This window comes from Nothobranchius furzeri, chromosome 12 (genome assembly GCF_043380555.1).
Source record: "Nothobranchius furzeri strain GRZ-AD chromosome 12, NfurGRZ-RIMD1, whole genome shotgun sequence".
Taxonomy (NCBI): domain Eukaryota; kingdom Metazoa; phylum Chordata; class Actinopteri; order Cyprinodontiformes; family Nothobranchiidae; genus Nothobranchius; species Nothobranchius furzeri.
This window is the reverse complement of record NC_091752.1, coordinates 11393018-11413750: the sequence shown is the minus strand read 5'-3', so window position 1 is coordinate 11413750 and position 20733 is coordinate 11393018. Positions and strand designations below refer to the sequence as shown.

Below are 20733 nucleotides of genomic sequence, written 5' to 3'. Positions count from 1 at the left end.
CCAGCTCAGAGCGAACATCTCCACACCTGCTTTGTGTTTGTGTGACTTTAGGTTGTTTTACTTGAACTCGCGTCTTTAGCTGAATGAGGATGGAGAGACGGGTCGGACCTGGAGCAGGTCGAGGTCTTGCAGAAGAAGTTTGACGACTTCCAGAAGGTCGGACTTTTCCTCCTCTCCGTCTTCCAGCAGCAGCTGTCAGATCAGCTCAGGTGATAATCAGCAGGTGCTTTTGTCCTGCAGGACCTGAAGGCCAACGAGTCCCGCCTGAGGGACATCAACAAGGTGGCATCTGAACTGGAGTCAGAAGGTCTGATGGCTGAGGAGGCTCCTATGGTTCAGGCTCAGGTGAGCGTCACCTGTCTGCAGCAGCTGGTCCCTCTCACTTCCTGGTTTGTTAACTCTGCTCGTCTCTGTTTGTAGCAACAAGAACATCTGGGTTCTGCTCCTGGAAAGGTGCGTGTTGTCCTCCGCCTCCACCAGAACCAGACGTGGTGTTTTTGTTACCACTCATTTGTTTGTTTACAGGATGAAGCCGACTCTAACCCCGGCTTTCCACAGGAGTCGTCAGCAGCACGTTACTGCAGCAGCACGTCATAGCTGCTGATAGGAACCGCTGTGGTCAACAGAACCTTTTCCACCGGAGCCGTCAGCAGCGCGAGTCGGCCACGTCTCAGGAGCAGCATGTCGCGGCCCTTACGCGCCGGTTCTATTTTCTACGCGCGACGCCTCTGAAACGGGTCAAGTTCGACATTTTTGGGGAAGGAAAGACAGGAAATCGGACGCGGAAATTGAGAGAAGCTCCCGAGATTTTCAGAATAAAGAACGTACTGCCTTCCGGTTGCTTTACTTTTAAAAACAGTTACTAACTGTGCGTCCCCGTGAGAAGTTATCACCTAGCTAGCGGTCTCCTTTGTTTTCAGGTCCGTATTGGCGATTATAAAACAGACAGAACATAAAACACAAACCTTTTGGAGCCATGTTGTAGTTTTCTCCTGCTTGTTGTTGTGTTTACTGATGAAGTCACTCGTGTTGTTGCAAGCCCGAGCAACCAGTCAAGGCTTAGAAACAGTGGTCAGAGACAAGGGTCACACAAGGGTCAAGAGGACAGGAGTTCAGGACTTGCTGGTGAGGACAGAACTAGGCAAAGGGTCAAAAGACAAGCTGTCTTCTCTAGATCCACCCATGGACACACCCCTGGGCCCGCCCCTAACTCCACCTCTGGCGGGAAAAGAAGGAATGGCATGGAGTGAGGAGAGGTCCAGCTGGACCCAGGAGCTCTCAGGAATGCTGGAAGAAGATCTACAATTTGCTACCAATATGAAGATTTATGACCTGTGCTCTCATTCCAGGAGTGCAGAATTTAACTTTTGTGCCCTCATGTGAATACTGCATGTAGTGAAATGATACTAAATGTCTTATGTAGAGCTAAAAAAAGTGTATCTGGTAGATGACCCCTTGACCTAAACTGTCAGGAGAGAATGACTTGTGACTCTTGCATTGTTTAGAGCAGTCTCAGAAATGATATAAAAGGATGCAGCTCAGATCGAGCAGTGTGCTTCTAGAGAGGGCTTCAGGCTTCGTTCTTGGGGAGATTCTGAGAAGACGAGAGCTGGTGTAAACTGACTCTTATTTAATCATTTTGAACTAATTCCTCCGTGGGGGATAGTAGTTGTTTTTTACTTTACCCATTTTTGTATTTTGATTTTGTAATAAACCTTTTTTGAAAAAGAAACATAATCCTGATTCTTTCAGGTTTTCTCTAAAGCTTCACGTTTGGAGCCCTGGCCATAAATTGCACAGAGGTAAGCATGTCGAAGATCGGTCTCTGAATTATCAGGACTTACTTTACAGTTTATAACAGAATAATATAAAGAAACCTTAAGATAAGGGAAGTTTTAATTTCCCCCTCCTTGCGGGTAACGAGTTGTCTTAAGGGCGATAAAAGCAAAATATTCGAGGTTATTTTGGCTCTGATTGCAGGTTGAAAAAGTCTCTAATCAGCTGGAAGGTTGGATTAATAAATAAATTGATAAACTTATGATAGCCTGATCAACTAGCATAAATCATTTTATAGTTACCAACCTCCCACATAAGCTGTTAGAGGCGCAATTAATTCCGGGTAGCCCAAACAATTGCTGAGAGGCTTGGCTTGCCTCCAGACTTCTCTCTAGTATCTTAACCAAAAGGTAACGAGTTTAAAAGAAGTGTAGCACTCTGGGGCTGGCTATTCGTGCAAGTCATTTCACCTTTAAAATAAAGGACAAGATTCTAATTAGGTAGTCCAAACCCGGATCTGGTACGATTATACTCGTCGATACACCCCCGAACCCTGATGGATGCACCGTCTCATAAGTTCTAACGGAACTGGGTTTTAAAGGAACCGGTAAATGGGACGGGCACGCGACAGTGTGACTTCGTGCTCGGTCGGTGGCAGCTGCTCCCCTGCTGCTTCGCGTCTCGTGGGAAGGGCCAAGCAGCAGCTTACGCGAGCAAGACGTGCTGCTGCAGTAACGTGCTGCTGACGGCTCCCGTGGAAACCCGGGGTAACACGGCGTCACCCTAGAAGGTGAGTTCATTCAGCTGATCAGAGGTCACCTCTGATGGCAGCAGTCACGGCCGACCGTGCTGACATCACACAGGAATTCAGGTGACCCGGCAGGCACCAGGTGCTGGTGAAAGTGGGGACATGTCAGCTGGTTGCCATGGCTACAGTTATCTTTATGCATCTGTATGACTGCTGACTGGTGTGTGTTTCCTGTGACCTTTGACCTCAGACCGTACGGTTGGGCGTTCAGACGGCTAACTTTAATTCCATCAAGGTAAGAGGAAGCTCTTCCATTCCTGTCTGAGCGATCCGTCTCCAGGTTTCCTCGTCCGGCGTCCAGCCCGCTGGCGTCCACCTTCATCTCACTGGGTTTGGTTTCTCTCCAGGAGCTGAACAACTGCTGGCGCTCGCTGCAACATGCTGGGCAGCGCCCATGAGGTGTAGCGCTTCCACAGGTACCCCGGACACTTATGCGCCGCTTACGGGTCAGTAGAGTTTGGACCCACACTCAGACGGAGTTCTGATGTCTTCTCAGAGACGCTGATGAGACCAAAGAGTGGATCGAGGAGAAGAACCAGGCCCTGAACACAGACAACTACGGCCACGACCTGGCCAGCGTTCAGGCTCTGCAGCGTGAACATGAAGGCTTTGAGCGTGACCTGGCAGCTCTGGGTGATAAGGTCCGCTTTCCTGATCGGTACCAGGACCCGAGTTGTCTCTGGAGACACGTTCTTCATGGTTCTGGTGACTCCACCCCAGCCGTTCCTGATCAGCGGGGTGCTTTCCTATTTAAGGTGGATGGAGGACACAATTTGACGCCAGAAGATTGCCTCAGTTTTGGTAGTAACCAGCCACTCGTGTTACCTCTAGTGTTCCTAGGATTAATGTTATTTCGTAGTGTTTTTGCTCTTATATTGGATTTACCATTCTTCAGGATTCCTGTCGACCTCATTGGATACTGACCTCTACTCCAGGATTTGGATATTCAACACACGGACCTTATCACCACCCTCCATAACCCACCTCTCATCTCACCCAGTGCCCCATCCACCAGGACGCCCCGCTTCTCTCCACCTCTGCTCCCTCTCCTGCGCTTCCCCCGGCTCTCTACCTCTCCCTCCTCCAGCCAACACATACACCCACCACAGTAAGTCTGCTGAACACCTCTGCCTGCCTACAATGGATTTTGAAACCAGAACCTAAGCTCACCTGTGTTCTCCCTCCTCCAGATGCTGAGCTGTTGTTGCAGTTCCAACCACAGACTTATCTGTGCACCTTAAGTTCCTCCTTATAAATAAATCATTTTTTCCATCAGTTTTTGGTCAGTGTTGTATTCTGCATGTCTTGGGTTAAGTACCTTCCTCCAAACATGACACTCCTCCTCAAAGAGCAAATCTGTTCAGCACATTCTGACAGACAGACCACCATTCTTCTGTCATGATGCTGTACAGGACATCTTTAGAGTTTTTCTTTTTAAAGATAAATAGGATTACATTTAAATAGCAATACTTTCACATTATCATTTTCCCACACTTCTGTATAACTGTATTTTGTTGTTTCTCAATAAAGAATGACAAATTATTTAAGTTTGGATTTGTTGCACACAAATATATATCTGTAAAAAATATCTACAAAGCTAATGTTTACATAACAAGTATGATTGGGTTTTGCAATACGGCACTATTTTAGTAAGATTTTCAAACCAAGTAAAGTTAGTAAAGAACACATTTCTATTGTCTGCTAAGAAACTGTTGGGATTTAAAATGGGCCTGTTGTACAAATAACTTGTAAATGATTATTCCTCACTTTTGTCTTAACCAAAGAAATTCCAGTAATTGAGCAAAAACATTTATTTTTAACACTACATTTTATAAAACAGGGCGCAAAGTGTCGGCACATGTATGTATGTATGTCGATGGTCCACCCCAACCGAACCAGGAGACACAGACGTCAGGGAGGCCAAGGTTGTCTCTGCAGCTCTCTGGGCACCACGCCTCACTCAGCTGTCTCCAATGATCCAAATGGCTATGGAGGAAAAAATAACAGGTTTGTCATAATTGTTTAAAGTACAAAACCATACATGAAGTGGTGAGACAGGTGTGTGGAACTTACACTTGCTGCTTTGTGTAGCTGATGTTGGAGACACACAGGCTGCCATGGTGACATTTAAACAGATCTAACAAAAAAATAAAAATGAAAATTAAAAACTCCCAGACCTCATGTCATATTTACTAATCAGCTATGGCTGATTTATTGTTTGGATCACAGTGAGTTACACTAATTCTAATATATTTTTATTTCTATTATACATACATACTTTTTAACTGTTATTTTCACGACTGTTATCAGGCTCTCTTGTTCTGGTTCTCATGATAATTCCGTGTCTTCCAGTAAGTTATCTTGTGCTTACTTCATCTGTAGAATGTCTCTTTACTTTTGGTAAATTGTACTGAGTCCAGAATAAAGACTAGTTGGCTGTACAAGATACAAACAAGTATAACATTTTGGAAATATATGAAATGTATTTACGCTGCTAATTTAGCTCGAATACTAATAACTGCCATATTTTCCGGACTATAAGTCGCACTTTTTTACATTTTCTGGCAGGTCCTGCTACTTATACTCCGGAGCGACTTATATAACAAAATATGTAGGCTACACCGCGCTGCTGCGGGCCGACTCCGACCCACACAAGAATGAGTTCCCCTGTCCCGCTGGGAGGGTTTCAAACACCGCCAGCATCTGTTAGAGCCTGTGGCGGGGTGCTGAGGGCCGGCTCCAGCCCAGGAATGAGCTGTCCTCGCCGGCCGGGAGGGTTTGAAACACCGCCATCCTCTCCTCTGCTGGCTGTTGTTCATTCTGTTATGGTTACCGGTGCTTGTGTTGTGAAACGCTTGGTCTCAGATTTTGTAAGAAAGATAATAAAATGTCCCCCCAAAATACGACTTAAATATATTTTCTCTTATTCATGATACATTTAATGGCTGGTGCGACTCAGGAGTGATAGCGCCGAAAAAAACTGTACTGAAAACTTGCTCAAAGCAAAATGTTTTCATTACGGAAATAAATTATAAACTTACCGATTTAAAACTTTTTTAATACAGGTACTTCTCACGAACAGGCGCAGAAAACCTCCACCTAAACTCCGTGTAAGGTTCAGGTCGATGGGTGTTCCAGTTAGCTCCGGTTGGGTTGAAGCTAGGTGGCTACATCCGTTAGCTCGGCTCCCACCTCCGCTTTAGCTTTGGGTTAGCCAGGGTTAGCTTCAGGTTAGCTCGTAGCTAGTTCGCCTGGGTGTCGTCACTCGAGCCCAGCCTTACAGCCACACCCTCAGCGCCTCCTCTCTTCCCTTTTATGGAATTGTCTGGGCTGGACGGAACCTGTGACACGGTCAAAATGGCGGTGGTGGCCACCTCCCATTATAGACAACAAACGTGTTATTGAAGCCAATGGAATCCGTATGTCCAGTATATGTACAGTCTATGGTGTGAACACACAGATCGGCATTTCCCCCCTGCGGGAATAAACGTTGACTCATCACAAACCTCGGCTCGTGGACTGTAAGACAGCCACAACTTTGTGTTTTCATGGTTTTTCTCCAGATGTGATGATAAGAGACGGTTTTGGGATGACATGAGAAGGTTTTCACTCTCTGGTTCTTTTCATTGGATGCTAATCCACCATACAAGGCCAATGAATGTGTTATGAGGAGAAAGCAAGGGAGTGGGGGAGGGTGTAAAAGGAATTGCTGCAGCTTTGAAAATAGTTTCTACAACAATTTTTTTTACTGTTGGAAACTGTTTATGCATCTTTATAATACATGAACATTTGCTGGGGCTCACAATGGCTCAGGAGCCCTGATACAGGCCAAACACAATCCCATAATAAATCCCTAACCCACTTGGTCAGGGCATGAATATTAAAACAGCTGCATGCTGGATGTCTGGTTTACGAGCTGTGGATCTATTTGACATTCATTCATAATCCAGATAATCTCAGTAAATCCTGGACCATTAACATGTTCTCTGACATTCTTTGTTGTTTTTCTGGTCCAACGAGGATGCTAGTATTAGCAGTAGCTCAGACTAGTATTGTCTGTGGTTAGCATAACCATCACCAACATTTATATATGCTGAAGTAAGGGGATGTGTCCAAGCTTACAATGATAAATGATCCACACTTAGATAGGGAGCCTAAGCCACGCCCATCTACCTCCGCACCGTGGGTCCCCAAAAGAAGGATAAAATTAAGGCAAGTCAACGGGGCTAAAAACAATATTTTCTAATCTGCTGTTATGTTTCATGGATTTCACATATGATGTCCATGACTTTTAAAGACACATTTTGATACCAAGAACAATCTTATTTTCGAACGGGGGGAATCGTTATTTTAGGTTTTGTATGAAAATAAGTCAAGGACAACAAATGTGCATCACCAAAGTGACATCATTGAACCAGACACAGAGAGAAGCAGGGAAAATGTCCTTAAGTTCAGTAAACTTCAAGTCCTTCCCACAGGAGGAAAGAACCACCATTAATCTGGTCATGTGGTGAGTAGACGCTACGCTAGGGGGGGAGGAGATTATGTGGTGATGTCATATTTTCAACATGCTGATGTCTGATTTGTAGTCATGCTAATTACGAACTTTTACAAGCTGATAATTCTTAAAGTATACATGACTGGTGTGGTGGAAACACCCATCATTAGTTTTCTTTTAAATTGCAGTACAACGTGTGTGATCCAGGGCGTAAGGCAGAGCGGGTTAGAAAATAACGTTTTTAGCCCTGATCAGACCCGTGAGCCGACTGGAAAAGGGAGGAGCCTTAGGCTACCTTTAGCACCTTTCAGAGCCAGACTACTTTATACTACAGTGCTTCATTCACCCATTCACATCCTGGTGATGATGAGCTACAATGTAGCCACAGCGGTCTTGGGTCACACCGACAGAGGCACCACCGGTCCCTCCGACCACCACCAGCAGGCAAGGTGGGTTAAGTGTCTTGCCCAAGGGCACAACAGCAACATTCTCTGGTTGGAGCTGGGATCGAACCTGCAACCTTCCAATTACTGGACAACCTGCTCAACCCGCTGAGCTGCTGTCCTAATGTGTTAAACCAGATTTACTCAGAATGAACCGTTTCATGAACCGAGGGGAGGAGGTCTGAAAAAACATCAGCTGTGTTGTGTGTGTGTGTGTGTGTGTGTGTGTGTGTGTGTGTGTGTGTGTGTGTGTGAAAATAGTGAATGTTACCCATAAACTGAATCTTAAAACTGCTTTCCATCAGTGGAGGAACTCACCTCCACACTTGACTCATTGATTCTGTCAGCATGTTTATCTAAACCTCAGTAAAAGTTAATTATTCCATTTTTCTTTTTAAAAAATTTCCAGCCAAAAACGAACCGTCTCTATCCTGGATGACATCGGCAGCATGTTTAACGACTTGGCAGACCAACTGGATGCAATGCTCGACTGATCTCCAGCCCCCCTCCCCCTGACCCATCCCTCATGACATGTTGGTGTGCGAGAAGACGGCGCTTCCAAGACTAAATGCTGGCGCTTTGGGGAGCTCATGTTTGAGCGTCTGGCCCTCCCATGTTAAAGAGCAGGTAAAGTGTGCCTCGGAGTCCTTCTCCACCCACGTATCAATTTTTAAAAATGCAACATTAGTAGGCGTTGCCTGGAGGACCAAGAGGGCGGAGCCGCGGCAGTGACGAAGACGATGGCTAACTAGACGATGCTAGCTCCCTTCTCTCTGAGCAGTTATTAGAAGTGGAGGACGTTTCTCCCCCTCCTTACCCAGACACTCGAGAAGAAAGGGACCAAGTCTATTTGGAGGAGACAAGCGGACCTGAGCCTTATTGTTTTGAGCTTGTGAGTTGCCTGAAACTAGCGGAACCGACCCAACAGAACCAGCTCTGAATGGTAAGTAGCCGTTAGCCATAGCATTGGATTAGCTGCAGGGTTTGGCTCCACGGCCCTAAAAAGCTAGTATTCAGCATGTTTTAGAGGTTTATCTGCTTCAACACACCTGGTTTTAATCAGCAACAAATAGCTGAGCTGCTTAACAGCTAATCCAACCTGTTAAAGCAGGAAAACCACTGAAACGTGCTGGATAGCAGCTCTCCAGGAGCTCAAGTTACAGTCTGCTGCATAGAAAAGTATGAAAATACCCCATGAGAAAATTATTCTGTAATGTGTTCAGCTCACTAAAACTGCCCTGATTTATTTATTTACTGATAGCAGCTGCTCTCTTGGTTCTAGGTCCTCTGGTGTCTGCAGCTACTCTGGTGTCGTCAGGATCAGGAGCTTCCGGAAGAATGTGCCTTTCAATGACTCTTTCCCCCTTATTTGTTATACTAATTAAATAAATCTCAATTTATATATTTCCTGTTTTTGTTCATGTCCATAAATACTTAAACATGCTTGAAATTAAAACGAGCTTTTAACAGTGAGGTGCTAGTTTAATTCATCACAATAGAGCTAGTTAAACACGCAACAAAAATGTGATAATCAAAGTAATTTATAAATATCCATTAAAATATCAAAACTGGAATCAAAATGAGATATTTGGCAGCACAAAAAACTTGTCAAACACAATATTTAGAATAATAATTGTAGGCAGACAGGAGACAGAGCTGATGGAGGTTCTCAGTCATCGAAGGATGGCTGAAGGCTTTCCAGGAACAGGAGATGTGGTGTTGTCTCTTCTCTCTCTATTCTGCCAGATGAGCTGATAGGTTACAGGTGTGTGAGGACATCCTCATGCTGTCATAACCAGATGACAGGAGTTATCAGGTGATCAGCCAGGCTAATGATGAGATGCAGAAAGAAAACAAATCATGCAGAAAGAAAACAAATCCAGGACAGTGTACAGTGATAAAAATAATATGTGGTGTTGCTCACCTTATGTGCTCTTATAGAGTTATTAACGTGTGCCTGCCTCATGGTGTAGCATGGACGTAATTTTCACTTTAGAAGTGGGGGGGGCACGGGGGGGGGGGTATCTTTACAGGCTTCAACACAAACGGTTGCTTTCTGCTTGGTCCTAGAGCTCAACCAGTGTCAATTTAATATAGTGTAATATTGTTTTTGGATGGTAAAAAGTACAGGGGTCAAAACTTGACTTTGGAAAAAGTGGGGGGGACATGTCCCCCCTGTCCCCCCCCCCCCCCAAAATTACGTCCATGTGGTGTAGAGTCCATATTTTGCTGAGTGTCCTGCAATAAAGCAGGTTATTAATTTACTTTTGATAGCAAAAACAAAATATTTCATCGTCGTCGTCGTCTTCCTCCGCTTATCCGGGTCCGGGTCGCGGGGGCAGCATCCCAACTAGGGAGCTCCAGGCCGTCCTCTCCCCGGCCTTGTCCACCAGGTCCTCCGGCAGGACCCCAAGGTGTTCCCGGACCAGATTGGAGATGTAACCTCTCCAACGTGTCCTGGGTCGACCCGGGGGCCTTCTGCCGGCAGGACATGCCCGAAACACCTCCCCGGGGAGGCGTCCAGGAGGCATCCTGACCAGATGCCCAAACCACCTCAACTGGCTCCTTTCGATCCGGAGGAGCAGCGGTTCTACTCCGAGTCCCTCCCGAATGTCCGAGCTCCTCACCCTATCTCTAAGGCTGAGCCCGGCCACCCTACGGAGGAAACTCATTTCGGCCGCTTGTATCCGCGATCTCGTTCTTTCGGTCATTACCCAAAGCTCATGACCATAGGTGAGGATTGGGACGTAGATCGACCGGTAAATCGAGAGCCTGGCTTTCTGGCTCAGCTCCCTCTTCCCCACGACAGATCGGCTCAGCGTCCGCATCACTGCAGACGCCGAACCAATCCGCCTGTCGATCTCCCGATCCCTCCTACCCTCACTCGTGAACAAGACCCCGAGATACTTAAACTCCTCCACTTGAGGTAGGACCTCTCCCCCGACCCGGAGGTGGCAAGCCACCCTTTTCCGGTCGAGAACGATGGTCTCAGATTTGGAGGTGCTGATCCTCATCCCAGCCGCTTCACATTCGGCCACGAACCTACCCAGCAAGAGCTGAAGGTCAGAGCTGGATGAAGCTAGGAGGACCACATCATCCGCAAAAAGCAGAGACGAGATTCTCCTGCCACCAAACTCGACACACTCCACACCACGGCTGCGTCTAGAAATTCTGTCCATAAAAGTGATGAACAGGACCGGTGACAAAGGGCAGCCCTGGCGGAGTCCAACCCTCACTGGGAACAGGTCTGACTTACTACCGGCTATGCGGACCAAACTCACGCTCCTCTGGTAAAGGGACTGAATGGCCCTTAACAGAAAGCCACGCACCCCATACTCCTGGAGCGTCCCCCACAGGGTGCCCCTGGGGACACGGTCATAAGCCTTCTCCAAATCCACAAAGCACATGTGGATTGGTTGGGCAAACTCCCATGCCCCCTCCATCACCCTTGCAAGGGTATAGAGCTGGTCCACAGTTCCACGGCCAGGACGAAAACCACATTGCTCCTCCTCTATCTGAGATTCAACTATCGATCGGACCCTCCTCTCCAGTACCTTGGAGTAGACCTTTCCAGGGAGGCTGAGGAGTGTGATCCCCCTATAGTTGGAACACACCCTCAGGTCACCCTTCTTAAAGATGGGGACCACCACCCCGGTCTGCCACTCCCTAGGAACTGCCCCCGATGACCACGCAATGTTGTAGAGACGTGTCAACCATGACAGCCCTACAACATCCATAGCCTTGAGATACCCAGGACGAACCTCATCCGCCCCCGGGGCTCCGCCGCTGTGTAGTTGTTTGACTACCTCAGCAACTTCTGCCCCCGAGATCGGACAGTCCATCCCCAGGCCTCCCAGCTCTGGTTCCTCCTCGGAATGCGCATTGGTGGGATTGAGGAGCTCCTCAAAGTATTCCTTCCACCGTCCGACTATAGCCTCAGTTGACGTCAGCAGCTCCCCATCCCCACTGTAAACAGTGTGAGCGAGTTGCTGCCTTCCTCTCCTGAGGTGCCGGACAGTTTGCCAGAACCTCTTTGGAGCCGATCGATAGTCTTTCTCCATGGCCTCACCAAACTCCTCCCACGCCCGAGATTTTGCCTCGGCAACTGCCACTGCTGCACCCCGCTTGGCTATCCGGTACCTGTCTGCTGCCTCCGGAGACCCACTGACCAGCCACGCCATGTAGGCCTCCTTCTTCAGCTTGACGGCTCCCCGAACCTCTGGTGTCCACCAGCGGGTACGGGGGTTGCCACCACGACTGGCACCAGCCACCTTACGACCACAGCTAGCAACAGCCGCCTCGACAATCGCAGAGTGGAACAAGGCCCACTCGGACTCAATGTCCCCCACTGCTCTCGGGAATATTTCATGTAAAAGTTATTTACCAGGTGAATCAGCTCACACGTCACCACCAAGTGTCACAGGGCCAGAATCAGTAGCCTCCTTCATGATGTCATGATGTAATCACATACTTATTTAATTGTTAATATCTTAAAAATTCAGAAATTTTTTAATTTTTTTACCTTGAACAGTTCACTGAACTTGCACTGTCACTGAGGTGGAAGCTGGAATCAACAGCAGACACCTCACATCTTGGTCTTTTCAGGGGTGTGGATGCTGCTCTGGGACTTTCTGGAAGATGAATTTCCGTCATGGTCTCTGTGTGTCAAGACACACTGAGGCTGTGAGCTCTATAAAAAACAAAGAAGCAGCACATTTATAAACGTTTAAAAGAGCATAAAATTATGTGCAACAATCTGTAAAACAAATTAAAACTAGGTAATAAAATGTTTACATAGAAGATTATTAAAAATAATTCACCTTTGCTACGGGTAACGCTTCACGTCAGCCTGGACAAGTGCATTCTTGCAGATTACTAAATCAGTCTGACAGCCAGTGTCTTGCGTAGATTTAGCCTGAAAAAAAAAGTAGAAGCACATTGTTGTTTATAAAGTCAGACAATATACAAAAGAAACTGTCCTATATAGGCGCTTTATAACATTCCTAGTGTGTGATCGTTATTATAACGTAAAAGTCAGTCGCATATGATGTGGAGAGCCTGAAATGCGACCTCCTGAACAGAATTCCTCACGGAACCGGGTCACAAGCTGGATTTCACGCTGTAATGCTGTGTGTCAACTAGTGCTGCGTTAGTTAGTCATTGTTGCAGAATTACAGACTGACACAAAACAACCCGAATTTTCTCTGAGCCTGACAGTCATGTGGACCGTTTTGTCGGCCAGGGCTTCGAGATATGTTCCGATTTGCCGCTGATTCTAACCTTACATCCCGTTCCACATTTTGTGAACTTGACAAATCTGCCCGAAGGCAGTGCAGGCTGATATTAGCTAAATGGAGTGAACCACGTCTCGCAAACTTTGCATGTAGGTAGGAAATTGTCTTTAGAAGATGTTAAATTCTATTTAGCTTACTCACCTCAGACTGGAGCCTGTCATGGTGGGGGAGCAGAGTCGGTGGGCTGCATCTAAATCGCGGAAGAGCCACGGTGGGCACAGCCTCCCTCTTCAAACGGAGACCAGAATCGCGGGTAAAATGCTGGTTGCAAACTACAGCACCCGGCGGGAGCTGAATGCTTTCCAGACACGCAACCACTGGCGCCTAATTTCTAAGTCCAGCGGAAAGGAGTACAACCCCACAGAGCCACCGCAACCATACTACACTACACCTTCTCACAGCATACTAACACGATATGGAGCACTAAACCTGAACTACTTTCCCAATAACACTAACAGCCAAACACTAACTAAACTACACTATCCAACAGCCAAGCTAACACTAAATAAGTATGTATAACACTAAAGGCTACGCTAAAGACTAGGATATGCTAATGCTATATGCTAATGCTGAACTACCGCTAACCTCCTACGCTCGCTTGCAAATCCAACTCCCAACTCGCCACAAGGCGTGGCCGAGACGCTCGTTGCTTTTATAACTTTGACACAGAGCTGCTACGTAGTACTCTACTGGGTTACGTAGTATCTTACTCTTTAGCCATTGGCTAAAATTTATTCAAAATGAGTCAGATTCTATGTTTTAAGCTGAAGGTGGCGCTATACTGTGGTATTTAGGCAGAATTTTTAATTTTTAAAGAAAATGCACCAAAATGCTAAAATAATGAATACACACATTTAAAACACTATTAGACACTCATTTATACAGTTCATCAACAAAAAAAGTTAATTTAGACGTTACTTGCTCTTTAAGTGCTTCCTGAGTAGCCTTGAAGAGGGAGTCCTCTTTATCCGGTGCAGTAGCTCTGGCTCCTTCTCCTGATGCGAGGAATCTGCTCCTACACAACCTCTGACCTCTGCAGCCCAGCGCGTTACCTCCACCCAGCCTCAGACTGCTGCGTGGACCGAGAAGCACAATAATTCATCTCTACACAAAAAAGGCTGTCTTAGACAAACTTTCGGGTGCAGTCTTACGAAGAAACTAAGCACACTAATTGTCTCAAAGGCAAGTAGACCTCTATACGAGTGGAGGCCATTGGTTCGCTGGACTTCCTGACCCATGTGTCGTCTCTTCTCACGTTGTTGTTGGTGCTCTTGCTGTTATTGTTGGCGTTGTTGTTTGGGGCGTGTGCGTAGTCCCTGCTTTTTGCTCATGTCAGTGTCCTCCTGCTCGTACAGTACGTAGTTACGCTAAGGATCAGACCAGCTATGAATTCTTAAGACACTTGCACATAAATCAGATCGCTATACATGAAGGTTTTATGCTTCATAATAATAAGAGACCAACACTGACAAAAAGCACACGTGAGGCACAACCAGTGGCGGTTCTGCATGGAATTACTCCCAGGGCGAGGCCCCCTTTGAGCCCCCCACACACACACACACACCCCACCACCACCACGCCACCCCACCTGCACGAACACACGCATGTTTTCTACAAACAGGCATGTTTTATTAGAACGACTATTGAACATTCATTTTTCTAAGTTGCACATATTTACATTAATTATTATGAAGTTGTCAGAATGTAAAGCAATATACATTATACACTGTATCAAAATATATAGAATCAAATATACAAAAACAAACAATAACCAAATATTAAGAATATATGAACATAATAGATAATAAATATTCTAAATAGCAAAAATATTTCACACATAACAAACTAAAGATAATCACTACATCATTGCACTTAGAACAGAAAACACAAACTAAAATTAAAACCTAACCTTGATGCAAAGTCATCAATAATGTCATCATATGAAATCTGCTCCCCTACTGAGTGATTGATACTAATCAGAGCCAGGTTAGTGAGCCGCCCCTGAAACATAGTTGACCTCAGGTATGACTTGATCAAGTCTTGAAAAGCTCCTCTCAGCTTGAGCCACAGTGACTGGCAGAGCAGTCCAAAAGTTGGGGTAGATCTCCAATAGATCTTTATCATGATCCATAATATTTTAGAAATGCCTCTGAAATTGTAATTTAAACTGACATAAAAAACTGTAGACTACCAAAAATGCCAACTTTTACAGAACAAACCATGTAAAAATAATCAGTGCAGCCATAGGATAGTTAGTGGTGACTGGGGAGTTTCCTTCTGCTTGTAGAGTTGTTTTATTATTATTATGTGAACATGATCAACATGTGTTTGTTGTTGTTCAGGCAGGCCATGGGCTGCAGCAAGCATTTAACAAATCCTAGTTTGAATCAGTAAAACACGATTCAAGGATTTTTTTCGAACCATTTGAATATTCGTTTCAATAATTCAGCCGTATTAGCTCTGTTAGCAATTAGATGACCGAATTTAACCGTTAAAATCCCAGTTAACTGGTTCAAAAAATTGAAAACATGCATCATGAGAGCGTACACACCTTTATCTTTTTCCTCTTTCTTTCCTGAATCGGGCACCTGGTGGTTAGCCTTTTTATTTTTATCTCTTCTGTTTGGCTCTTGACTCAGTAAGTTTCCTTTAGTCAGGACTAAACAATTTGACCTTGATGGGGGGGGGGGGGGGGGGGGGGGACAAAATCATTTTGTTTTTCCTTTTTTTATTCAGCCATTTCACACAATTCAGAAAAACCTGAAAGAATGATAGGCCTGTGTTTATGATATTATGAATGAAATGTGCGTTAAATGGAAGAACATCAAGATGTGATTGACTTTAGCCATGTTACAGTTGATTCAGCCCCTACCCGCTCATTTCATTTGGGAAAGACCCAGAGGTGAATTCCCCTGCCGCACCCCTCCCCTTCCTCTTCTTCATACACACACGGTTCACCTGAACCCTCTCAGTCAGCAGGAGCGCCTGCAGCTGCAGGGAGCGCCAACCTGCTGTTTCCAATCCGGACACTGTCATATGACAGATAATAGAAAACCTCGGTGCGGCGCGGATTTCTTTCTTTTTTAGTTTTTACTCAGCGCTTGTGCGCCCCTTTTGTGTCATGAAAAAATGCCGCCCCGGGCAACTGCTCTGTCTGGCTGTGCCTAAAACCGCTACTGGGCACAACAGTGATTTCAAAAATATATTTCTTTACATTTCAAGGCTTTAAATAGCCCATCCAATCAACATTCACACATAGGTTTAAAACAGGCGCTCCTAAAGCGCCCTCTAGTGTTTGGTTAGTAAAATTGCCTTGAATCAACTTAACCTCGTTCTCGTCTTCCTCTTTTATCACCATTATTTCTAAATTTGGTGTTTATTCTGCAAATCTCCGTGCCTTCGTATTTATCTATTCCTTTTGTTTAACAGCTTCATGATTTCTTTGACAATGCCCCTTTGTGTCAGTGATGTCCAAGTGACTTAACCCTAAAAGTCAACCCCCAAATGTCTGCAACCTTCTTTAACTACTGCAAAGCCTTGTATGAGCTAATATAAATATATAAAATAACAAAAAATCCGGTAAGCTGTAATAAGTTGGCTTCACTCCTCCCGACGCCCCCAGTTTTCAGTGTTTTCCCTTCATATAAGCCAAGACGGTGGATCAGCCACCAGTTTTCATCCTAGTGAAAAGTCCACTTGTATTTTTATGCTCTTTAAAACAAAGATATATTTGAAAGACAGATAGTTCTATGTGAATAATAATAACTATGATGATAATCAAGAGGAATGTAAATGTTGAGTTGAAATGATCTGAGCCTGTACATTTCTGTTGGAGTTCTGGAAGTGTTGTGACAGCTGTTGTTCCACGGTCAGGTTTAGGTTGCGTTTCTGCTGTGACAATACATTCCTGTACAATTGTGATTAGAATAAATGTATAAATTAAACCTCGCTTTGCCTTTTTAATGCTTCATGTGTGGCAATGTGCATTTTGTCTTGGGGCTGACTGGAGAACTGTAAAGGACTTCAATTTCCCTCTGGGTTTAATAAAGTATTTTTGAATTTGAATTTGCTACAAAAGCACATGTTAAAGGGGCCGTGTAATGACTATATTTTCAAAGTTCGAACAATTTTGTGGTCTATACAAAACAGGAAAATGAAGATTTTTGCACAAAACCCCTTTAAATTAAGCAAGCTCACCAGCTCTTTTTGATATTTTCAGTACCTTTCAGAATGAGTTGTTTCATTGGGGCTCGTGAAAGTTGCTGCTGGACACGCCCACCCATCCCCTGATTGGCTCAGCTTTTATCACAGTAAAAATTGAGAATTACTGATCACATTTCTGCTTTGTCTGCCAACAGCGTTATAGTTAAATCACTGTGTCACATCCAAATGATTCAAATCCAGAAAAGACTTTGGGTGTGTCCTATATGCACCCATATATTTATTCACTTACAGAATAAAGCTTCTTGAGATAAAACATCCTCCTACTAAAGCCAAGTAGTTGAGAGAATTGAGAACAAAATGAAAACAATGTATAAATATAAACAAAAACTTGTCAAACCAAGTGTCATGCTAGGGGGGAAGGTGTCTGACCCACCACATGCAGAATCATTCACAGAGTCTGAGTATGGTTAAAAAAAAAAAAAAAAAAAAAAAAAAAAAAAGTTTATAAAACGTGAACTAAAAGCGCAGGAGGAAAATCCAGCTGGGGCTTCGGGGGGGGGGGGGGGGGTATCTAGAGACAGGGAAGAGTTAGTGGATGTTGATGATCCGGACAAATGAGGTACAGGTCGAGACTTACAGTTTGTGATCCAGGGGAAACCAGAGAAGGGAGGGAGGCTTGGTCTGGGGGGTAGTCCGTGAGGAGTGGGAGACAGAGACACACACTTGCTGGATCACAGGAGACTGGGTTTCCAGGTAGCTGGAGGACTGGAGGAGCTGAGCACGGAATAGGGAGCAGGATCCAGTAAGGTAAGGTCAGTATGGAGTGGACAGCCAGGGAGCGGCTGGGAGACAGCAGGACTGGTCCGGTAGGTTGCAGGACGGTGTGAAAGGTGGTGGTGGAAATCTGGAGAAGAGGCAGCTTACAAAAATCAGGCAAGCTTGGAAAAACACAGGAACCAGCAATCTGGCTAGAAGTACGACTTGGATGATATCTATTCGGATTACTCAGTAATCAGGCTCGGGAGTCGTAGATACCAAAGTTGAGCTAATCATCCAGTGAATAAAGATCTTCTTCTTCTTCTTCGTCGAGTTTATTGGCGGGTGGCATCTAACTGCTAGGTGCATTTCCGCCACCTACTGTGCTGGAGTGTGAGTCGGAGTAAGAGCATAAAAAAATAAAATAAATAAATAAATTCTATTCAACAAACCACTGTGTTTTAGATACCCAACAACCAACTTATATGTAGCAAATAAAGATGTCTCCCAGCAGCTTATATGTCCCTGGCCAACTGATGAGCAGATGGGCTGCAGCTGGTCCACTCCTTGACACGCCCACCTGCAGGAGAAGCTCAGAGAAGGTTTAGCAGAGAGAGGAGGACTCACCCCAGACCATGACATCAAGATAACTTAAAGTGATACTTTACAACTTTTTCGTATTTTGAACTCATTTTCTTGAGCCAGTATGTGCCAAAATGACCCTTTACATGGTGAATGAAATGTCACTCAGACCCTCACCGCTCTGTGGCCAGAATACCACACTTGCAACTTCAGATTGCCGGTCAGGTCTGTTGGAGTTAGTAGAGCTGATATGCCTGGTTCTGCAGCCTTAAGGTGCTTTTCCAGGAACACTACTCAGGGCAACTCGGACCGATGTAGTTCAGCCCGACCACGGTTTCCAAGGGCACGGTTTGGTATTTTCCCTCTATTTTCTCCCCTATTTTAGTCCCTGCTCCATTGAGGTACCTGGCAAGGCTGAGTTGGGCCAGTATCATGATTCTGGCCACTGATTGGCTAGGGGCTTCATGGAGCTGGCGTGGGAACAAAACTGCTTTCAGATGGGCTGACTCAAACCACGCTGTACAGAGCTGTTTTAGGCTGAGTAGTTCTCCTGGGAAACCACCCTCAGTGTCTAGTACTGGGTATGGAATGTAATATGATTTAAAATATATCTCGAGCAAAAGTGTTGTTCTAATCTACAGAACCACCCAGGATAAAAGGCTTCATTTTCCTGTGTTTAAGTTGTCCAGCAACAGTCTTGCAGTCTGCGAAAAGATGAAATATCTTGGACACTTTATCACAGCCAATATGAGCGACGATGATGATATTTACAGGCAGTGCTGCAAGCTATATGTGCAAGCAAACACCATTGCATGGACATTCAGCTGTTGTTCCACACCTGTTAAAGTGGCATTATTTAATGCATACTGCACATCTGTGGTCATTCTATAAAAAGTCTAGCTTGCACAGGTTACAAGTCACATACAATGATGCAATGAGAATCCTCCTCAAAATTCCCAGGGGAGGCAGTGCTAGTCAAACGTTTGTTTCTGTGAGCGTGTGCACATTTAAGGCACTTCTAAGAAATTTTATGTTTGAGTTTATGAGACAGCTGGAAGAATCTTCCAATAGTATTATAGTTGCACTCTCAAATCCCACTGTGAGCTGCTCTCGTTATATGTCTAGGCTGAGAATGCACTGGTTAAAATGTTTGGGTGGATTTATCTCAACTAGTTAGTTTTGTTGTCCCTTACCTCCACTGCAGTTATATCCTGTGATTTTATATAGGCTTTTATTGGTATTAATGTTAATTGGTATCCTTTCTTTTCTTGTGTTTTTCTTTTATCTTTATGTTTCTTTTAAAATGGACTTTAAGTCTGGCAACAAACATATTATAAATCAGCTGCGTTCATGATTTAAAACATGAAGGAAATGTGATGGAAGCAGACTGCAGCTCCAGGTATGTCAGCTCAATATTTGTTTAAGTCCCAACAGAGCGAACTGCCAGTCTGGAGTTGCAAGTAGAACATTCTGGCCAAAGGGGTGCGATATGTGCTGGGTGGCTGTTCATTAACCCTCTAAAACAGGAGTATTCGATTCCGGTCCTGGAGGGCCAGTATCCAGCAGTTTTTAGTGGTTTCTCTGCTCCAATATGCTTGATTCAGTGGTTTAATCACCTGTGCAGCAGTTCAGGCTCTGCAGAAGCTTAACCCCGTAAATTTCCAGTGCAATGGGGTTTTGTCCCTCGGGCGGGACGCTGGAATGCTAAGGAGTTAATCACCTGCGGGTCTTCATGTTAGCAAAATCACTTATGAGATCTTTAAAGTCCAATCCTTTGGCTAATTGGCTTTCAATAGTGTTACAAGTCATCCTCCCAAACTAGCTGACTCTTTAATAAACACTACGTCTCAGGGTTGACTTGTACTTCTATTTGTCATGGTCCGTGGTGAGCTGACTGCAAGTAACCTGGCTTTTCCCTCTGAGCATTGTTTCCACAGGTGGGCGTGTCTGAGAGCTCCAGCTGCAGCTGATCTCCTCATCAGGCCCAGGGGATTTAAGGAGCAGTGCGACACATCACCACGCCGGATGATTACTCTGTTTGGGTAGCTTCAGCCTCAGCACGATCCTGAAACTCGTTTTTGTATTCTTGTGAACCTGTTGCCAGTAAATACCTTGATGCCCTCTCCTGCTCCCCTCCAGGTTTCTCTCAACTCATCACCAGCTCCAGAAGAAGCCTGGATCTCAGTTTTACCTGACGCACTGCTTCATTCCCTGGCCGCCCGCTCTCAGCCGCTCACCAACCAACATCCATTCCTGCTCCTCCACCTCTGGACAACCTATACCTCACCTGTGGATCTCATCAGCTCACCCGGACCCGACAATGCTTCCCGTGCCATTACTACTACCGAGTAACAGTAAGACTAGTCTCCAGATAAGTTCCCATTGTTTTCCGCCTTATATTCACTCTGTCTC

The 20733-nt window shown here is 45.2% G+C and overlaps 1 protein-coding gene across 5 annotated transcripts in view; it reads left to right on the top strand.

Annotated features, from left to right (window-relative positions):
• The window catches only part of LOC139062058 (spectrin alpha chain, non-erythrocytic 1-like), a 610856-nt gene extending 609812 nt beyond the window's left edge, over window positions 1-1044 (top strand). For 2 of the 5 annotated variants that reach the window (XM_070542255.1, XM_070542256.1), the window contains exons 4-6: window positions 80-156; window positions 241-345; window positions 421-1044. In XM_070542255.1, the coding sequence (XP_070398356.1) occupies window positions 80-156; window positions 241-247 (84 nt within the window). In that variant the 3' untranslated portion in view covers window positions 248-345; window positions 421-1044. Of the gene's footprint in view, window positions 1-51; window positions 157-240; window positions 346-420 lie in introns of all 5 variants that reach the window. The other 3 variants (XM_070542257.1, XM_070542259.1, XM_070542258.1) reach the window with 3 other exon arrangements.
• The last annotated feature ends 19689 nt before the right edge of the window (window positions 1045-20733 follow it).